Genomic DNA, 21,467 nt, shown 5'->3' with positions numbered 1-21,467 from the left:
AAGACAGACTCATATTCATCTTTAGTGCCATCCTCACCCTTTCTTTCTCCAGTTGGTCATTGAAGGTTTCTTCAATGGTCTCTAATCACTTAGTCACAAGGTCAGGGATCTCTGCTGTCAAGGCAACACAAGCATCCATTCTCTTAACAATGCCTGGAGGAGTAGTGTGATTGCGTCGAATGGGTTCATAGCATTGGTATATGATGTCATGTCTAATTTGAATATCTTGTTAGATTTTTACAAGGTCATCTTTAGAGCAAAATGTTTTTAGTCTTGTTCTTGCCTCTCTTGTTAACTGCTTCCAGGAGTCATCAGCCTTACTAAATGCTCTCTCATGTTTCTTAGCTTTCTGATCATGCAACACCTTGCCCTTCTCTGTTAAACTTATTTCACGGGAGCTTGATCTGACCTGTTGTGTGTCTTTGAGGTTACCTGGTTCCTCCATAGGTGGCAGCATATGATTGGCTTTTGCAGTCTCACTACAGCCTTTAAATGACCTTTTGTCTGGTTTTGAACTTCAGTGAGCAATGACCTATATCTAGCACTGACTAACAATACCTATGCCAGACAATTCCGATTATATGGACACTCAAGGTATTTTAGCAAACTGGGCCAAAGCAAATGTCACGATAGTGCTGTGGATATTCAACAATCAGATAATATCTCCCTTTAAAGTTTTAACAAGGTGTGCTTAGGAGTAATTTATGAACTGACATTACCCTTTAAAATTAAATCTTGTAGCTCAGAAATGCACATTTCCATACATTTAAGCAGCCTTATCTCACAGATCACAAAATACCAATTTCAAAATAATGACTAAACTCTTTTTATCAGTTCTTAATCCTTACAAGTATCCAATGTTCACTTTCTTTGTCAGCCAAAGTCTCTCACTTAATCTGTAGGATTAATACGTTTGCTATATATCACGAATGGCCACCCTCCTGACATCACTGTTCCTTTAGTTTCTCTGTCGTGTCTTTGTTTTTCCTTCACTTCCCTGTTCCGTTCCTTGGTTTCGTTTTCTCCGCACCTCGTCTGTTCCTAAGTTCCAGTCCGTGTTTTAGTTCTCCCTGTTTTTTCACCTGCGTTTTGGTTATTTTAGCCCTGGCTTTTGTCTTGAAGTTTGTTGGTTATTTTGGTAAGTTGCATTTGTTCTGTTGTGTTTAAATTATGCTCGTGGGACTGTTGTCGCCATTGCTTCTCCGGTTGCTCACCACACGATTTGCTCCACCAAAACAGCCTGCTTTAGCTACCGCCCTCCCAGACACCCTGTTAGCGCTTGTCTCTGGTGTGAAGGAACCCACTATTCTGTATCGATCCCAACAGGAACAGGCAAGAGGCAGAATGTGAATGCAGGAGGAGGTGGTTTATTAAGCGAGGGAAACACAAACACGGAGGGTAAATTAAACTGAGCAAGGGGAAAACACTGAAGGAAAAAAAATGCGCAAACGGAAAAGCAATGGCAACAACAGTCCTACGGAGAGTGAGAGGCCAACTGTACTAAGAGTCACTCTTCACTCGAGCTCTGCTTTAACCAATAACCAAAATGCAATCTGATTGTGTTTAGATGATTATTTTTAAAAAATCTATGGATAGTTAGTTGAGGTTTGCTAATTCAAAGCTTCTTATTCAAAATATCAAGTCTACCGTAAAACTCGACAGGCTAATGAAAAACCTGTCGTATTTTTGTTTTACCCATGCGGTTAGAATATGCTAAAACCATAGAGTAATTAACTTAATGAATTTAGAGTATTTTAGTAGTTTGGTTATTCTGTCTCCTCTCCGGCTCTGGTTCTGTCAGGTGTCTACTGGTCTTTCTCCTTTCCGCGACCCGGAACGTCCTTTACTTCACGGTCAAACTGGAAACGTCTCTTTTTTTTTTCTTTAAAAAAAAAGAACGGATTAATAAAACAAAACACAATTGGTCATGGATGGAAGTGGACAGTGTTAAAAGGCTACATGGTCTCGTTTAAATGTTCTCATTGGAAGGCCTGTGCCCCACACTGAGTTATCAAACTGATAGCAATGGAAATGACGTGTGCGAATACGTGTGTATTTGTGGAACCATTCATGATGGCTGGTGAAAAATATTCTAGGTGGGGCTGGAGATGACATGCTCAAGTTTCAGCAACCATCCAAATACAACTTAACAGAAACTACTAGTGATCTGTGAACTAGCCAGTAATTATTTATTAAAAATCAACAGAATAATAAATGACAGTTATCAATAATTGCAGCTCTAATGTGCTCAGATAGAAGGGACTGTGTGCATCACTAGCACCAACACCTTAGGTTTGACTATATTAGATGGTTTATTGGTAATAGAAATGAAAAACTCACACACAATACACAACTTGAGTAGCTAGCCAGCCATCTTAGCAGGTTCTCTCAAATGGATTTTGGAGATCTTAATGAAATTGGAAGCATCTGAAATGCAGTGCCTTGATAAACCACATTCATCATTACCAATAACATCAGTCTCAACTCCACCACTGGCTGAGTAGCTGTGTTCATCGTCCTTAATGTCTGACTGACTGTTTCCATTATCAGTAACATCAGTTATCTCCACTCCACTGACTGACTCTGTTATCAATAACATCAGATGTCTCTACTCCACCACTGACTGACTCTGTTTCGGGCATTAAATGATGCACCTTTTAGGCATCAGCTTGGCTAAATTTTTTCTGATTGGCTAAATTTATGTTGCTAGGTGCATGTCTTTTCAGCAACGGTCAGCAATTGGTGCAACAATGGGGCAATATTTCTATCTGGCTAGCCAGCACCTAATTTCCAGCAAGCTCATTTCCTCCAATATATTTTATATATTACATATTATTTTGCATTTTATCACACTCATACTTAAAATAAGTAGTTATTGATTCTTTTAAGAATGTTTGTTTGTTTTTAAAATTAAAATAATTTCTACCATTTGGGTGTATTGACCACAGTGGTTCTCCCACTGATTTGGACATTACAGTTTTAATCGTTAAAGGCTAAGAACCAGCAAAAGCTGCGTTTCCGACTTGTGATTCTTGAAAGTTAGAAAACTTTTTTTGCAAACGCAAGGAAAGCGGTTAAACATTGTTTAGCCTCTCCCACTGTCTTAGGAATCTGTCATAGACATCATATGTGTGATGTAGATGGTGGACAAAAGCTCAAAGTTGCATTGTAAGTAATGCAAAATGACAAAAAGGTCTGTTCTCTTTGGGTGCAATAATTCAATGTACAGTAGGACCCCTGTGCACAAATAGCCAAAAATATGTACAGTATTTTTTTCAACTTTAAAAGGCCACATTAGAAAGGACCGTCTGCTTACTGCATAGTGCTCATTTTATGCCTGAAGATTACACAGCTATGGGATGCAAAAAGCTGCGCTCACACAATGACTTGATCTTAAGACTGCTGCTTTTCTAACAATATGGGTATGTTAAGAAAGGTGTTCAAGTGCCTGTGTTGCTAAGCTTGTAGCCATACTAGGCTAAAGCTACTTCACATAGTTGCATTACGAAGATTTATAGAGTACCTTATGAATGCAAATTCAGCATAGACTGCTTTTACAATAATAACGATAACTGAACATTTGCATTTAGCTACACAACTAGTAGCTAGCTCGCTAGCTAATCAAATGCTCCTGCTATAAGTAATTGTTAACAGGAAAGATATTACTTGAATTAACAGTTTTTTAAATTTAGGATCAGATTTCAGTATAATAGCTAGCATAAAAGGTTTTTACCAGTCAGAATTCCCAATTCGGTTGACTGGGTCAGGTTGTTTGTTGCTCTCTGGTGCAGCTTCTTCTGTCTCTGGCTCAAATCTAAATGGTTGAATTTAACTGTTGTGAATTACAGTCACCACCACTGTCACTGCAGATTCACCAATTCAAAAATATCTTCAGAATCTGAATAACCTGCCATGGAAAATTCACAGTCCAAGCCAGTCATAATGGTGTTTGATCATGGCATTGTTCACTATTGTCCACCAGTGACATCACTAGGCAACTGGAATTTCCGGAGCAACATCAGGTTTTTCCGTCAATTTACAGATATTTAAATCATATTTTTAAATAAATGAATGTTATTTTCATTTTAATTCACAGATCCATTTTTTCAGTAGCTAAGATGATGTGAAATCTTAGGGAGGGCCATTAGGTGGTGCTTAGCCCAGCTACAGTTAAATTCTACAGTGGTGTATAAACTGTGTTAAAACTAGCCCAGCTGTTATCACATCACCTGCTCAAAGTAACCCAGCTGTGATCATGTGACTATCACATACGCTGCTGAAATCGACCACATTCTGATATGTTATAATGGATTGGTGCGATCTTTACTTAAAAGTAAAATAAAATAAATATTACAATAAATAAAATGGGCAAGCCAAAGATAATTCAGACTTTCAACAATTAACCTGCTGAAAATTTGATTACAACTTTCATTACAGCGGTCATGATTCCAGCAGGAATGAGGCAAGAGGCAGAACGCAAATGCAGGAGGCATTTATTAACAAAGGAAATACAAACAAGAAGGGCAAAATAAAACGGAGGCAAGTGGGAAACACTGAGGGTAAAATAATATATGAATGGAGCAAATGGAAAAGCAATGGCGACGACAGTACAGCGAGCATAATATAAACCTGAGGGAAGGAGCATAACTTACAAAATAACTGACAAACTAGAACACAAAACCCAGGGATAAAATAACCAGAACAATCAAGGATAATCAGACGCAGGTGAACATAACAGCACAACCAAAACACAGACTGGAAGTGAGGAACAGAGGAGGTGCAGAGAAAACTAAACCAAGGAACGGAACAAGGAAGTAAAGGAAAACAAAGACTCAACAGGGAAATCATAAAACAAGGATGCTTTGGAGGGTGGCCAATCGTTACATAACCCCCTACCGAGGCGCACAACACCAGGGTGCGCAAAAACAAAACAGGACTAGACACAGGCAAGCGGAACAGGTAAGACGCGGAGCAGGGACAGGACCCAGAAACAGAGGCAGGAGATCAGGAATGACATTGAGCGGGAACAAAAGGGCTACACATGGCAGAGACAGGGCCAAAAGGAGCAGCCAGGGAAGATGAGACAGGAGACAGACGGGGGGGGGGGGGGGGGGATCCGGAGCAAACAAAGAAGTGGAGGCCAGGCTAAGGGCAGGACTACAGACAGGGATTGTGGCAAGATCAGGGGCATATACGGGATACGAGGCCAAACCCTGGACAGGTGCAGGAGTCAGGGCAGATTGAGGGATGGAAGTAGGATGGGGAAAAGCAGTCAGACTGGCAACAGGGCTGGAAGAGGAGGCAGGTACAGAGTCAGGAGAGGAAAGGCGAGGATACACGCTGGGTGTGGGAACAGGGACAGGAACAGAAACAAGGACAGAGGTAAGTACATTCAGCACAACAGACACAGGAACGGGAACAAAATACACAGTTGGCACGGATACAGATACTGGGACGGCCAAAGGAACACAAATGCCACAAGGCAGGGTAACAGGTTTCACCAGGGTAACACAAGGCAGAGTAACAGGCAGGATAACAGGTTTCACCAGGGTAACACATGGGAGGGTAACACAGGCATGGCTGTATGGACAGGAACACAGATAAAATCGGGAACAGGAGCAGGCAAAACAGGAACTGAGGAAACATTAGTAGCCTACTCTGGGGTAGTAGGGGGGCTGTTGCAGCAGCCTCAAGGGGCACAAGAGGTACAGGAAGTGTATATGATGTGGACACAGGAACCGTAGGGGTCCGGTAGGCCGACAAAGAGGTCTTAAGGGTCACTGGCTCGCTGCGAGGTGTGGCCGAAGGAGTCCTAAACATCTTTGGAGGCACACCTGTAGCAGCTAGTGGGGGCACAGGGCAGTCTCAAGGAACAATCATGGGGACAGGCCTAGCACAAGGCACGGGGACAGGCTTCACATGAGGCAAGGAGACTTGTGGAGTGGGCTCTTCCACTCTAAGAACAGGAACTGGCAGGTCCAGTGATGCGGCGTTCAGCGGCAGTAGGTTCCGGGGGTCCGGAGGCGGGGCTGCGGCATTCAGCGGCGGGTCTGGGAAGACCAGAGGCATGGCTATGGCGGTCAGTGGACTTGACAGGAAACAGAACTGGCGGCATCCACTATGCCTGGAACAGGAACAGAACTGGCGGCATCCACTATGCCGGGAACAGGAACAGAACTGGTGGCATCCACTATGCCAGGAGCAGGAACAGAACTGGCAGCATCCACTAGGCTGGGAACAGGCTCAGGACGGGCGGCGTCTCTCACACCGGGGACTGGAACAGGCTCAGGGGCGGACAGGGAGTCTGGGAGGGTGGTAGCTACAGCAGACTACTTAGGTGCAGCAAATCATGTTGTTAGAAACCAGAGAAAACCTACCACTGTCCTTGCCTCCTGAGCATGGTGCTCAGGAAAGAGGCAGAACGCAAATGCAGGAGGTGTTTATTAACAAGGGAAATACAAACACAAAGGGCAAAATAAAAGAGGCAAGGGGGAAACACTGAGGGTAAAATAATATATGAATGGAGCAAATGGAAAAGCAATGGCGACGACAGTACAACGAACATAATATAAACCCGAGGGAAGGAGCATAACTTACAAAATAACTGACAAACTAGAACACAAAACCCAGGGATAAAATAACCAGAACAATCAAGGATAATCAGACGCAGATGAACATAACAGCAGAACCAAAACACAGACTGGAAGTGAGAAACAGACAAGGGGCAGAGAAAACTAAACCAAGGAATGGAACGAGGAAGTAAAGGAAAACAAAGACTCAACAGGGAAATCATAAAACAAGGATGCTAGGAGGGTGGCCAATCATTACAACGGCAGCATAATCTAGACTTTAATCAGATGCTAATTAGAATGTGCTAATTCAGTCATTTAATTGCATTTCCCATGAGAGTGTACATACTGAGGTATAATGATAATTAAATTGTGAAACATGTATTTGCATTAGCACATTTATGTACAACAGCTGCTAAATCTAAAATGGAAGAGGAAAGTCCATTTGACCATTTATTTTCAGTGTGTGATTGTGTCATATATGAAGAAGCAGCATCAGTCTTTTCATTCTCCATTCTCTACACTCGGTCATCTGCACACTGTCCAGCAATTACAGCTGTCAAACACTGTGGACGGGACATCGGGAGGAAATTTAGGAAGTGGTAATACAGTCTGCAGCGACGAGTAACAACAATAGAAGGCGCTGGACCAGTTGGACCAGTGTTTAGAGTGACAGACACGCTGGCTAGCACAATGAAACTGGCAAGTTTCATTTGGATTAACTGTCCAAATGAAACTCACCAGGTAATTCAAGGCAGGCAGGTGTTAATTGGTTTTAAGTCAGGTTGGCTAGCCAGGCTGGTGTTAAGTGACTTCAACTCAGAGGTTAACTAGTCAGGCTGGTGTTAATTGTTTTAATTCAGAGGTTAGCTAGGCAGGCTGTGCTCATTAGTTTAAATGTGGCAGACATTTTACACTGCAGAAAAATGCTAACGCAGACACAGCCATAGATGCAAGTGGGTATTTTGCAAGCAGTGCTTCTCTCCTGCTGTCAGTGTGTGTCCCAAACACACAAAGCAGACTGACATACCCCCAAAGCCCAACATACTAATCTACATATTAATAGTACATTAATCACCATATTCATAAAATAGAAATCTGCGTATTAATAACATACACATATGCATATTAATGAATAATAGAGCAAAATCTACAGCTTCACAAACCATATGTTTTCATGAATATTGTGTGTCTGTGCATGTGTGTGTGTGTGTGTTAAGCTGCAGTATTCGGCCATCTGTACCCTGTGGCATAAACACGCACACGTAAATACATACGACCACATATAGATTACCTCAATGTATACAGTTATAGAGATGCACCACGCAGTCACACACACACACACACACACACACAGATACATACATGATGGGAGAGGAGAGGAATATGACTCAGGTGTAATTCAGCAGGATGAGAGTTGTGGTGTCCATTAATTGATGCTTCTTTTCAAATAGTCATTAAAATAGATTTTGATTAAAAAGCCAATTAGAAACTTTAATAATATGACAGGGCTGGTGTGTGCCCACACACCTATGGATGCAGGAAATATCTGTGAATGTCCACATTCTGTTCAAGGGGATTCAGCTTGTATAGATGTATAACCTGCATGAGTCTCCATACAGCCCTATGTGTTCATTAGCACAGGCGGGGTTCTAACTGAGGCTCCACACAGCCCTGTGTGTTCATTAGCAGGGGTAGGGTTCTAATTGAGGCTCCACCCAGTCCTGTGAGTTTATTAGCAAAGGCAGGCTTCTAATTGAGGCTCCATATAGACCTGTGTTCATTAGCACAGGCAGGGTTCTAATTGAGGCCCCATACAGCCCTGTGTGTTCATTAGCACAGGCATGGTTATAATTGAGGCCCCATACAGCCCTGTTTGTTCATTAGCACAGGCAGGGTTCTAATTGAGGCCCCATACAGCCCTGTGTGTTCATTAGCGCAGGCAGGGTTCTGATTGAGGCTCCATACAGCCCTGTGTGTTCATTAGCATAGGCAGGGTTCTAATTTAGGCTCCATATATCCCTCTGTTCATTAGCAGAGGCAGGGTTCTAATTGAGGCTCCATACAGCCCTGTGTTCATTAGCAGATGTAGGGTTCTAATTGAGGCACCATGTATATCATGACGTGTTGTAAGTTTGTAAAGTGTAACACTGTAATCTTGTTACATTGTAAAGCCTAATGTAGTGCTATAGTGTGTAATGTAGTAAAGCATTGTAAAACAAAGTAGAATGCTGGGTGTAACAAAGTAGATCATAACACATTACTGCATGTGTGTATGCGTGTGTGCATGTGTGTCTGCAATCAGTCTTGCACATTACTGTGTGTGTGTGTGTGTGTGTGTGTGTGTGTGTGTGTGTGTGTGTGTGTGTGTGCGCGCGTGTGTGTGTGTGTGTGTGTGTGTGTGCGCATGTGTGTCTGCAATCAGTCTTACACATTACTGCGTGCATGTGTGTGTGTGCATGTGTGTCTGCAGTCAGTCTTGCACATTACTGCGTGTGTGTGTGTGTGTGTGTCTGCAGTCAGTCTTGCACGTTACTGCGTGTGTGTGTGTGTGTGTGTGCATGTGTGTGCAGTCAGTCTTGCACATTACTGCATGTGTGTGTGTGTGTACACATGTGTGTCTGCAATCAGTCTTGCACTTACTGTGTGTGTGTGTTTGTGTGCGTGTGTGTGCATGTGTGTCTGCAGTCAGTCTTGCACATTACTGTGTGTATGTGTGTGTGTACATGTGTGTCTGCAATCAGTCTTACACATTACTGCATGTGTGTGCATGTGTGTCTGCAGTCAGTCTTGCACATTACTGTGTGTGTGTGTTTGTGTGCATGTGTGTCTGCAATCAGTCTTACACGTTACTGCGTGTGTGTGTGTGTGCATGTGTGTACATGTGTGTCTGCAATCAGTCTTACACATTACTGCATGTGTGTGCATGTGTGTCTGCAGTCAGTCTTGCACATTACTGTGTGTGTGTGTCTGCAATCAGTCTTGCACATTACTGCGTGCCTGTGTGTGTGTGTGTGTGTGTGTGTGTGTGTGCATGTCTTACACATTACTGCGTGTGTGTGCATGTGCATGTCTTACATATTACTGTGTGCGTGTGTGTGTGCGTGTGCATGTGCATGTCTTACACATTACTGCATTACTGTTTTTTTATTTTGTTTTTTTCTTCACTGTCATTGTAAAGCGACCTTGTGTCTGAAAATCTCTATATAAATGTAAATAATAATAATAATAATAATTATTATTATTATTATTATTATTATTATTATTATTATTATTATGTGTGCATCTGTGTATCTGCAATTAGTCTTGCACAGACTTGTGTACATGGGTGTGTGAAGTGCACGACAGCATGCATGTTTGTGTGTACACAAAATATGAGTGCATATGCATGTGTATGTGCATGCAAGTCTGCTTGTGTGTGTGTGTGTGTGTGTGTGTGTGTGTGTGTGTGTGTGTGTGTGTGTGTGTGTGTGTGTGTGTGTGTGTGTGTGTGTGTGTTTAAAGTTAACAAGCCTGTCTGGTGTAGCATTGTTTTGACCTACACAAGAGGTGATGAAGACAGGAAATGATTAAGTAATGAGGACAAGAAGTGAGGTCAAATTTCTTACCATCCTCCATGACAAGAACTTCCTTCTGGCACATATCCTGCACGTTGACGGTGCAGTTAACGATGAACTCAGGAGACGAGCAGTCATCCTGCCGAATCTCTTCACACTGATAACACTGAATCTGCAGAGCAACACCTACACACACACACACACACACACGCTTTTAATTATGAATTCAGGTGATACTGTACTGCAGAGTACTTTAGAGGTCAGTATTATAGAGGTCAGAATTGTAGAGGTCAGTATTGAATAGGTCCATATTGTAGAGGTCAGTATTGTAGAGGTCAGTATTGTAGCGGTCCGTATTGTAGAGGTCCATATTGTAGACATCAGCTTAGAAAAGGTCAATATTGTAGAGGTCAGTATTGTACAGATCAGTACTTTAGGGATTAGTATTGCAGAGGTCAGTGTTACAGAGGTCAGTAATGAAGAGGTTGATAATGCAATAGTGATTAACAAATTATATAATGTGTAGCCCTGTATAGTCCAGTCTAATCCTAGCCCTGTATAGTCCAGTCTAAACCTAGCCCTAGCCCTGTATAGTCCAGTCTAAACCTAATCCTAGTCCTGTATAGTCCAGTCTAACCTTAATCCTAGTCCTTTATAGTCCAGTCTAACCTTAATCCTAGTCCTTTATAATACAATCTAAACCTAGCCCTAGCTCTGTATAGTACAGTCTTGCCATGACAGGCAGCCCTGCCTCCACCTTGGCCCCACCCCTTCCAGACCTACTGAACCTCTGAAGTGGCCACACCTTTCAAAAACAAGGTAGAAATCTTTTTTTGCAATAAAATTATTTTCTGTGTTGTTTTACTTGTTGAATTATTATATCATTGTGTTTTGCTTTTGGAGTTATTATAACAGTGATTCAATAGTACTTTGCTAGGAGTCACAGTGTATTAAACCCCATTCAATTCAAAATGAAACCAAAACTCAAACTCGTGCCCATTTTTGCATATATGTGCTTTACAAAAATAATCTGATTTTTTTTAGCAGACATGAAGAGGCATACATTCATTTTACTCTCAGCCCTTATATTGCCATATCATAAAATATTTCCTAAAGAAAACAACAAATTTATGCCATAAATCAGTTCAAAATCTAGTGTTTTTTATATGGCATATAAGCTTCACAGAGCTGAACTACTAATGTAAATTATAACCCTAGGGTTAACAGTCTGTGGTTCGTGTATCAGCACCTGTCAGCACCTGTGTGTATTCTGATATACACACAGAGTGGCAGGAGAGAGAGAGAGAGAGAGAGGAAGAGAGTATGAGACCTGCTTGAACTCTAATGCTAGTTAATTAGGTGAGAAATTACAAAAGATGCAACAAAACAAACATTAATAAGAGCACTGAGCCATAATCTACCCCTACAAACATACTCAAATAATGTAGCGCATGTGCACGCGCATTTGTGTTTGGGTGTGTATACATGCCTCTCAGCATGAATGTGTGTTTGGTGGCAAAATAGGAAATGAAAAGTGATGGGAACTAAAAGCAACCTGGTGGAGAACTTTAGAAGCTCATGGCTGGTATCATTATCAACCTGGTGGAGAACTTTAGAAGATCATGGCTGGTATCATTATCAACCTGGTGGAGAACTTTAGAAGATCATGGCTGGTATCATTATCAACCTAGTTAAGCACTGTAGAAGATCATGATTGGTACAACCAACCTAGTGGAGAACTGTAAGTCACGATTAGTATCATCATCTTATTTGCATAATTCTGTAATTTATATTTCACTTTAGATTTGTGCTTTATATGGAATTAAATGTTTATATAGAAAAGATAAAAGAATGATTTATATAATGATAATTAAGCTTTCCCTATCATGTAATTATACAATGAAAATATTTGTCTATTTTTGTCTAATAGCCTATTTTATATATTTAGAAATGCAGGCCTGTGTCCTGATAATAATGTTACTGAAAACTCAGCAAGTATTTTTGAAACAGAATTTCATTTGTGATCACAAATTATCTAAAAACATTTTTTTAAAAGCCAGCTCAAAACATTAGTACACTGCCAGTACTGGCAGAACAAAGGCTGTCAATTATTTTTGGGTTTCTTCATATAGCACACAGACCATCTGACTGCTGGGCTCCATTTCCTCTCCAGCTTCCTGTGCAGACAAGTTTCTGTTCAACACACTGTGGTACACTTCTTCAAAATGTATTTTTTAAATTTATTATTCACTTAAGAAATGGGTAATGACCTAGTAAAATACTACTCCTGATTAATTTAGGAGTGTGCTTACTGTCATGCATGAAGAAAGATGATATATCCATGAAGATAATGTTATTTGATTTACTGGAAACAAATGTCTGCATTTTATCACACATCAATGACCCTAGTGTGAGGGCTGAGACATGTACTCACAACTAGGGGCTGAGGGCTGAGACATGTACTCACAACTAGTGTGAGGGCTGAGACACATGTACTCACAACTAGTGTGAGGGTGGAGACATGTACTCACAACTAGTGTGAGGGCTGAGACACATGTACCCGCGCACAGTGTGAGGGCTGAGACACATGTACCCGCCCACAGTGTAAGGACTGAGACACATGTGGCCGCCCACAGTGTGAGGGCTGAGAAATATTACATACTGGAGGTTCTGCCTCATCAGGTAATATTGATGTAGTGTAAATGTCCTCCGATCCTCATTATAGTTCTATTAAGTTCTGTGCGCAGAAAAATCTTTTGACTCATGCCCCATGTAAGTTAATGCCATCAATAAAGGTATTCACGAGTGACAGTGTTTTTAAAAAAACATTTATAAATAAAGGTATTTATTTTAAAACGTATTTATAAATAAAGGTACTCATGACTGACAGTGCTCTAATCTCTTTAAACAAACATTTATAAATAAAAGTATTCATTAAAAAGGGATTTATAAATAAAGGTACTCGTGACTGACAGTGCTCTTTAAAGAAACACTTCCATATTCCTGCATTCTTCAAGCACTTTTCAGCCTGATCTCCATCTACTGAAATTACAGACTGACGACAACATTTTTAACATATTTCCCTGTACTTAGGGGAAAAGTGGAAAAGTGTTGATTAAATAAATATGAATTCAAGAATTATATTATTGTAATTATTTTGCATTATACTGCAAAAATACATTTTTTACACATATGAGAGAATGTCTTACCAAATATTTTCTTATATTTTTTTATCCACCTTTAAAAAATCCACAGCACAGTAAAACTGCCTTATATGTCTCTAAGGTTTGTGGTGTACGTACACAAATGGGCACAACCGTAAATACAAATGAATTATACAGATTTACTCACATTACAATTACCTTTCACTGAAGAATTCATAAATTAATTACCTAAAAGTATGAATTATACAGATTTACTCACATTACAATTACCTTTCACTGAAGAATTCATAAATTAATTCATTCTACAAAATTATGCATTTTGCATAAATATTAATTGGTAGAATTCAACAACTGCCCAACTGTTTCCATTAAGGGTATGTTTCAAGTTAATGAGTTTTCCATTCATATCTTAGTAAAGCTAAAGTGCTCACAGTAATCAACCATATATGGTATATCAAGATATTATGTTTAAAAACACTGTAATATTCCTTTAATTTGAGATTATGTTCAAAAACATTGCACTAGTGCTTTCATTTAAGATTAGGTTTAAAAACACTGAAATTTTCCTTTAATTTGAGATTATGTTCAAAACTTTGCAGTAGTGCTTTAATTTAAGATTAGGTTTTAAAACACTGCAGTAATCCTTAAATTTATGATTAGGTTTAAAAACACTGAAATATTCCTTTAATTTTAGATTAGATTTAAAATCACTGAATTATTCCTGTCATTGAAGTATTGTACTCCATTTAGTGTCCTCTTAAACCGGACAAAATTTCAAACACAATTTCTGACATGCCTATCTGTGCTATGCTTACAGCAGTCCTGATCAAACACACCAGACTTTTGACCGAGAGTCCCCACTCACGGCGCAGGAGACACAAGCTGACAGTCCCCACTCACGGCGCAGGAGACACAAGCTGACAGTCCCCACTCACGGCGCAGGAGACACAAGCTGACAGTCCCCACTCACGGCGCAGGAGACACAAGCTGACAGTCCCCACTCACGGCGCAGGAGACACAAGCTGACAGTCCCCACTCACGGCGCAGGAGACACAAGCTGACAGTCCCCACTCACGGCGCAGGAGACACAAGCTGACAGTCCCCACTCACGGCGCAGGAGACACAAGCTGACAGTCCCCACTCACGGCGCAGGAGACACAAGCTGACAGTCCCCACTCACGGAGCAGGAGACACAAGCTGACAGTCCCCACTCACGGAGCAGGAGACACAAGCTGACAGTCCCCACTCACGGAGCAGGAGACACAAGCTGACAGTCCCCACTCAGGGAGCGGGAGACCCACACACACACACACGTGCACAAACACCGTACAAACACACCCACACAAACCAAGGGCTTCAAAGGAACAATCATTAAAATGGTTAGTCAGCTGTTGTACACTAATGAAAATCTCTACAAATGCAGCAACACTGAGATATCATCACCATCTCCTTCTTTATCATCCTCATGGATGCCCTGTGTCACCTGACAGTGACAATCTCTAGTGTGTAATATGGCCTACTGCCAGTGTGAAACCAGTATTTTACACACCATCTTTAAAAAAGCACACCCAGTCATGCATTAAATATGGGATATCAGTGGGATACCAATAAGGGATATCAGTGGGGTTCAGTGGGGATCAGTCCCCTAGATCAAGTGTGCAATATGTAATAAACTTGAATATTAAAAATAATAGAAATGTGCCTAATGAATAATGATGAATAATGATGGTGTGCAAGCTGATAGAGGATTTTACACAGATACACAGCATCACTCACACACACACAATTATACACAATCACACACACACAATAAGACACAGGCAATAACATGTGCACAGATTATATATGTGCAAATGAGGTATGTCTGCACACTCAACTTTAAAACATTACACCATGTTCTGTTACGTCTGCACACCCAACCATTAAAACTTGCTAGACCATGTCCTGTGTTATATCTGCACACCCAACCTTTAAACTACACCATGTCTTGTGTTATATCTGCACACCCAACCTTTAAACTACACCATGTCCTGTGCTGTTATGTCTGCACACCCAACCTTTAAACTAAAACCATGTCCTGTGCTGTTATGTTTGCACACCCAACCTTTAAACTAAAACCATGTCCTGTGCTGTTATGTTTGCACACCCAACCTTTAAACTAAAACCATGTCCTGTGCTGTTATGTTTGCACACCCAACCTTTAAACTACACCATGTCCTGTGTTATGTCTGCACACCCAGCCTTTAAATTACACCATGTCCTGTGCTGTTATGTCTGCACACCCAACCTTTAAACTACACCATGTCCTGTGCTGTTATGTTTGCACACCCAACCTTTAAACTGCACCATATCCTGTGTTATATCTGCACACCCAGCCTTTAAACTACACCATGTCCTGTGTTATTGTTTTTTGTTGTTAATTTCTTGAGCGAGAGGAATATGGAAAGTGAGAAATGGAGAAAGAGATAGGAAAAGAGACAGTGAGATGGAGAGAGATAAAGAGAGAAACATGGAGTGAGAGAAAGAAAGAGAATATGAATATAGCACATAATAATTAATCACTAATGAAGGTTAAAAGCTAGCAGTCTTTTCTGGTTCACTGTTGAACTCAATTAATGAATGACAGATTAATTAAATGTTCTATTTTCCAGAAGTGTTATTTTGTTTTTCCCTAGATTTGGACATTGGGGAACATGCTCCAAGACCCACCCTCCCCTGGCAAAATCACTGATACGCCTTTGTATACACATACTAATATTATATACAAAAGGTCATTCAATCCTTTTAGTATTTCAGTGTGAATCTAGAGCTTGTTTAAAAACGTACGTCAGTCTTAGTGACAGTGCGTGTGCAATATAATGTTATATTAACAAATATTTATCTTTTTTGTTAAGAAAAAAATAACTTATACCATACTTTTAAAATATACAGTTATCTTTTCCACCTGTAGTATATTAAGTACATTTAATTGTAAACTAAATCTGGATCATTTGCGTTTCTGTCACCTCCCGGGCCGTCATAGTCGCAAAACTCCTGGAGGAGTAATTACAGACTGTTGGGCATAATTTTATTTTTCATTAATTAAAAGGAAGTAGTCATTAACGTTGTGTTTGACAGCGCGTTACTCAGGCGCGTAGGGTTCGAGATAAAACCGCCCTGTCACCTTGAATCGACACTAATAAAACTCCGTTCTTGCGTCCGCCTGCCCCGTTCGCTACCGAGAAACTACCCGCAGATTTAATTATGATTAAACACAAACTTTGCGCAGAGAAATTACATTCAACTTGGACTCAACTCAAAAGTGGAACTTATCGTAATTAAGACGGCGTTCCAAGTGAACTATAAGTCACACGCAAATAAATAAAAAATCTCTACGCCTATTAGGACATCCGCCGCGGAGATTGAGCGGTGTGTAATTAAAACCGTTATTACTAGTTATTAAGGTTGATGGCGCACGTTTGGCAAGACAGAATCGAATATTGATCAAAACAACACAGGGACAGGCAGTTAACTTGCAGGGGAAAAAACAAATATTCATTAAGCTTTCACGCCAGCCGTCGTTCTGGAAAAGAGTATGTCTTTTTTAAAGCCATGAGCAAAACTAACACTATTAAACTGACCGTTTCTCACCCTCTTGCGCCGTTCCCGGTAACTAAGAGATTCGGTGCCCTAATAAGAAGGGCGGCGCTCAACTATTACCGCGAGGCGCCACGGCTGTTTCTACGGTTTGCATCGCTAAAGCAGTTCAGAAATATTGCACAAGCTTCAAGAAACTACGTCTTTCTCGTATTGACTCAATACTCTGTTTTTCCATACTATTATTGTTGTTGTTGTTGTTGTAGTTTCTGTCATGTTATGCGTAACAGGTTCGCACCTGCACCACGCTGCATCATAAATAGCGCGTGCATCTACTCACCCGCTCTGAGGAGAACCGCCAGCAGGCTCGCGCACACTAGCAGCCGCCGCATGCTCCACAGCGTGCAGGTCAGTGCTGCTACCACGCGAGACAATCACGAAGTCTCCGGGAGGCTTCGCGCAGCGTCCATACCGCGATAGGCGCGCAGCGCTGAGAGGCAGTGTGTCAGTATGAGATAATTTCCACTCGCGCTGCGTGAAGAATATCATAGAACGCGTCACGTGGTGGCGCCGCAGCTACCGGCTTGCAGCAGTAAGGGGTCAGACTTTTTGACCAGGCGTGACGCGCGTCTGAAAATGAGGGTGGACGGGACAAACGCTTAAAAAAGGCATATCCATCACTGCAGTGTGACAACGTCCCGTGTGCTCATCGCTCTGCGCATGCAGGTGAACAGAAAGACATGCAAGCGCTTAAGTTCTTTAAACACTCGTCACATCATACTGTTTGTGACTCTTTCAGTGAAAACTAAAATACTAACATGAAGCAGCAAATTCGTCATCATCATCATCATCAAAAACAAACTGGCCTCTATCAGTTGGCGATATATTACAGGTTCCTATTGCGCACAGTGTGTAATCACTGTCGGCGACCCACCAGCGTGAGGATAATGTCACTCAGCTGGACCTCAAACTCGAGTGTGTCCCCGCAGCGGAATGTTCACCTCACAGGAGTTACAAACGCCTAACAACTCGAATTAAATAGTTCATCCCTCCTCCCGCGAGACAGACGGACCGGCGGACTCGCGGTCACTTAAAGCGCGGTATTTTACGCATGTCAGGTTCGCAAAGACTAGGGGGGTAGCTCTGGGATTTTGCTTCAAAACAGAGGAGAGGTCAGGCCATTTATCTGCGGCAGACAGCGCCATGGAATGAGAACAATAAGCACTGGTTCTCCGAGCAATTCTTCAACTGTCGTCTTCCTACAGAGGCCTACTGGTGCACGACAAATATAAATTAACCTCCCTGACCTTCCCTGGCAGATCTTGGGCTTCCTGTTTATTTATACTTCGTGCAGCTGACCATTAGTATGGCAACACTGTAAAAAAAAAAAAACAAAAAAAAAACAATCAGCTATGATGGTGAAGCAATGGGGAAACCAGGAGAGAAAGGTGTGTGTGTGTTGAATGAACTGTTGTGACAGACATTTGCTCTCAGGGTTTTATACACTTGACTGATCACAGAGAGACATATACACACACAAGATTAAGGCAAACTTCATCTTAGCCATCTGTGAGGTCAGACACCATCACTGTGTGAGAGAGAGTGTGTGTGTAAGGAAGCTCGCACGCACACGAACACGCACACGCACACGCACAGACACACAGACACAGACAGACAGACAGACAGACAGACAGACAGACAGACAGACAGAATCCTAACCACTAACTATTTCTGCCTAATCAGCCCAAGTGTTTGAGGAGAGTAGCTCAGACTGGCTAAATATCTGTTTCAGTCAGACAAAGATGCATCTTAAAGGAACAATGGCAGGGTGAGCTCTGAGCACATTGTGTTCTGATATAGTGCACTGTGTTCTGATAGCTAAAGTGCTGCCTGGTCACAGAGACTGTGTTCTGATAGCTAAAGTGCTGCCTGGTCACAGAGACTGTGTTCTGATAGCTACAGCGCTGCCACAGAGACTGTGTTCTGATAGCTACAGCGCTGCCACAGAGACTGTGTTCTGATAGCTACAGTGTTGCCTGGCCACTGAGACTGTAGCTGCTCTACACTGCTTGCTCTCTTAAAACCTTCAAAGGTTTCACATAATCTTTCACAAAAATAATAGCATGAAATTGTTTATAAAAACCTAATTCTGCATGTTAATCATATATTATTAATCATTATTTTTAAACATATACAATGATCATGTTTTGACAGTGCTGAATCCTTCTGCTTTTTTTTTTTTTGCATTTTATTTTAGCCTGCAATGTAAATAAACAGGTCAATATATTTTAAACATTTTTGTAATGAGATAACTGGCAAAATATAGCTATAAACTATAGCCATTTACCAGTCCAGCTGAACAGCTGTAAAGGACATTTCAGAGGTATGTCTGTAAATGTTGATTTGAGGATCATCCGGTTCTCAGACGTTTTAGGCAGTTTTGATGCCATCCATTGTCTGGTCTACACCGAGGAGGTTTGTGTCCACATCCACTGCCTGGTCTACACCGAGGAGGTTTATGTCCACATCCACTGCCTGGTCTACACCGAGGAGGTCTATGTCCACATCCACTGCCTTGTCATACTGGCCATGGAGGCAACATTGCAGTTATTTATTTACATTTACGGCATTTAGCAGACGCTCTTATCCAGAGCAACTTACAAAAGTGCTTTGTCATTTACTCATAGAATATATCCTAGTACAGTACAGTAGGTTATAGTCCAGCATACCAATGAACTAGAATACTATAGAATACAGGGATCAATGCTGGTACAAAATGCATAAGGTCTATCTTAAACAATAATAAGTGCAATAAACAATAAGTGCTAAAGTTTGTGAAACAACATAAACAAGACCCTACAATAATTATTAATTTAGTCAGTCAATAGTCAGTCAATATGGGAGCAGGGTCAGTTGTCCTTTAAATATTCTGCAAATAGATAGGTCTTCAGTCTGCGTTTGAAGACTGCAAGGGACTCTGCTGTCCGGACAGCAAGTGGGAGTTCATTCCACCATCTTGGAGCCAGGACAGAAAATAGTCTCGCTGCTTGTCGTCCATGAGTCCTAAAACAAGGTATTTCAAGCCGAGCCGTACTTGAGGTTCGAAGTACTCAAGGTATGGATTGGGCTTTGACCATTGACCTCATGTATGAAGGGGCTGGTCCATTTCTGGCTTTGTAAGCAAGCATCAAGGTTTTAAATCTGATGCGTGCAGCTACTTGAAGCCAATGAAGGGAGCGCAGCAGTGGAGTAACGCGTGAACTTCAAAAGATTGAAGACCATTCTGCATTCTGGACAAGTTGTAGAGGTTTGATGGCTCTTAGAGGAAGACCAGCAAGTAGTGAGTTGCAGTAGTCTAGTTTTGAGATCATAAGAGACTGCACAAGCACCTGGATAGCTCCCTGCAAGAGAAAAGGCCAAATCCTTCGTATGTTACAAAGGAGAAATCTGCAAAACCAGGTGAGATTAGAAACATGAGTTGAGAACAACAACTGGTTATCCAAAGTTATGCCCAGGCTACAGGCAGCTTTGGATGGTGATACCAGGGAGTTCTCAAAGGAAACAGGTCATGGTAAGAGTTGGGAGTACCTGGGATGAACAGAGGCTCAGTTTCACTGGGGTTGAGCTTCAAGTGGTGGCCTGTCATCCATGGCACATCAGTCAAGCATACCTAGATACATCTGGAGACCTGCGTGTCAGAGGGTGGAAAAGAAAGAAATAATTGAGTGTCATGTCGGTTTATGCTGTCACATTAGGCATAAACCAGAAAGCTGGTTATGATTTTGAGTGCTTTCAAATTATTTTTACTAGCATAAACAATGTAGCCAGCGATAAGAAGCCTGCCAAGCCTCTTCCATTAATTGGCATCTACAGGCCACAAGGACCCTATTCAGAATTTATTAACAAGTTTGCAGATGTTCTCTCTAATCTAGTCACTCTAGTAGAAAGAGCCATTATTGTTGGTGATATATTGTTGGATATATTGTTGGTTGATTTATTGTTGGTTTCAATATTCATTTGCTTGTGCCCAAGACCCTCTGAGATGGGCCTTTATTTCTATATTAGAATCAATTGTTTTCATCCAATGTATGAGAGAACACACACACTCTGGTGGACATATGGTGTAGACATAGAGAACGTAGTCATACTACCCCACTTTGGTGCCATTTCGGAGCATTCCCTCATTTCATTTGAACTACGTATGAGCCACAATATAGTAACCTCACCTCGCTACCACACCAGATGCATGATCATGTCAGCCACTGCACCTAAATTTATTGCAAATCTCCCAGATTTATCATTTGTGACTAGGATGCCCTCAGACCCCACAGAACATGATCAAATAACTGAACGCTCAGAATTAGTATTTCACTGCACACTTAAGAATAAAAAAATAAGGGACAAAAAATTAGTACCTTTGTATAAAGATCACATTCACAGTTTAAAACTGAACACTCGAATGTAAATGATGCCACACTAAACTTGTAGTCTTCCAGCTGGCATGGAAGAAGAGCTTTCTCAAGTATAGAAAGGCACCTATTACTGCTCGAACATTATCGCTTGACCCTAATAGAAAATAAAACAATCCTACATTTATATTT

The 21,467-nt window shown here is 41.3% G+C and overlaps 1 protein-coding gene across 3 annotated transcripts in view; it reads right to left on the bottom strand.

Annotated features, from left to right (window-relative positions):
• LOC113585181 (ly6/PLAUR domain-containing protein 1) overlaps positions 1–17,429 on the bottom strand; it is a 34,178-nt gene extending 16,749 nt beyond the window's left edge. For all 3 annotated transcript variants that reach the window (XR_014118303.1, XR_014118302.1, XM_027022535.3), the window contains exons 1-2: positions 17,207–17,429; positions 10,178–10,312 (exon numbers count right to left, since the gene is read on the bottom strand). Coding sequence is in view for 1 of the 3 variants with exons in the window: in XM_027022535.3 (XP_026878336.2) it covers positions 10,178–10,312; positions 17,207–17,258 (187 nt within the window). In the remaining 2 variants the exon portion in view is untranslated. The remainder of the gene's footprint in view (positions 1–10,177; positions 10,313–17,206) is intronic.
• Between the last annotated feature and the right edge of the window lie 4,038 nt (positions 17,430–21,467).

Source organism: Electrophorus electricus, chromosome 18 (genome assembly GCF_041902795.1).
Source record: "Electrophorus electricus isolate QZ-2024a chromosome 18, ASM4190279v1, whole genome shotgun sequence".
NCBI classification, from domain to species: domain Eukaryota; kingdom Metazoa; phylum Chordata; class Actinopteri; order Gymnotiformes; family Gymnotidae; genus Electrophorus; species Electrophorus electricus.
Note: the sequence above shows the minus strand (reverse complement) of the source record. Positions and strands in the feature narration are given on the sequence as shown.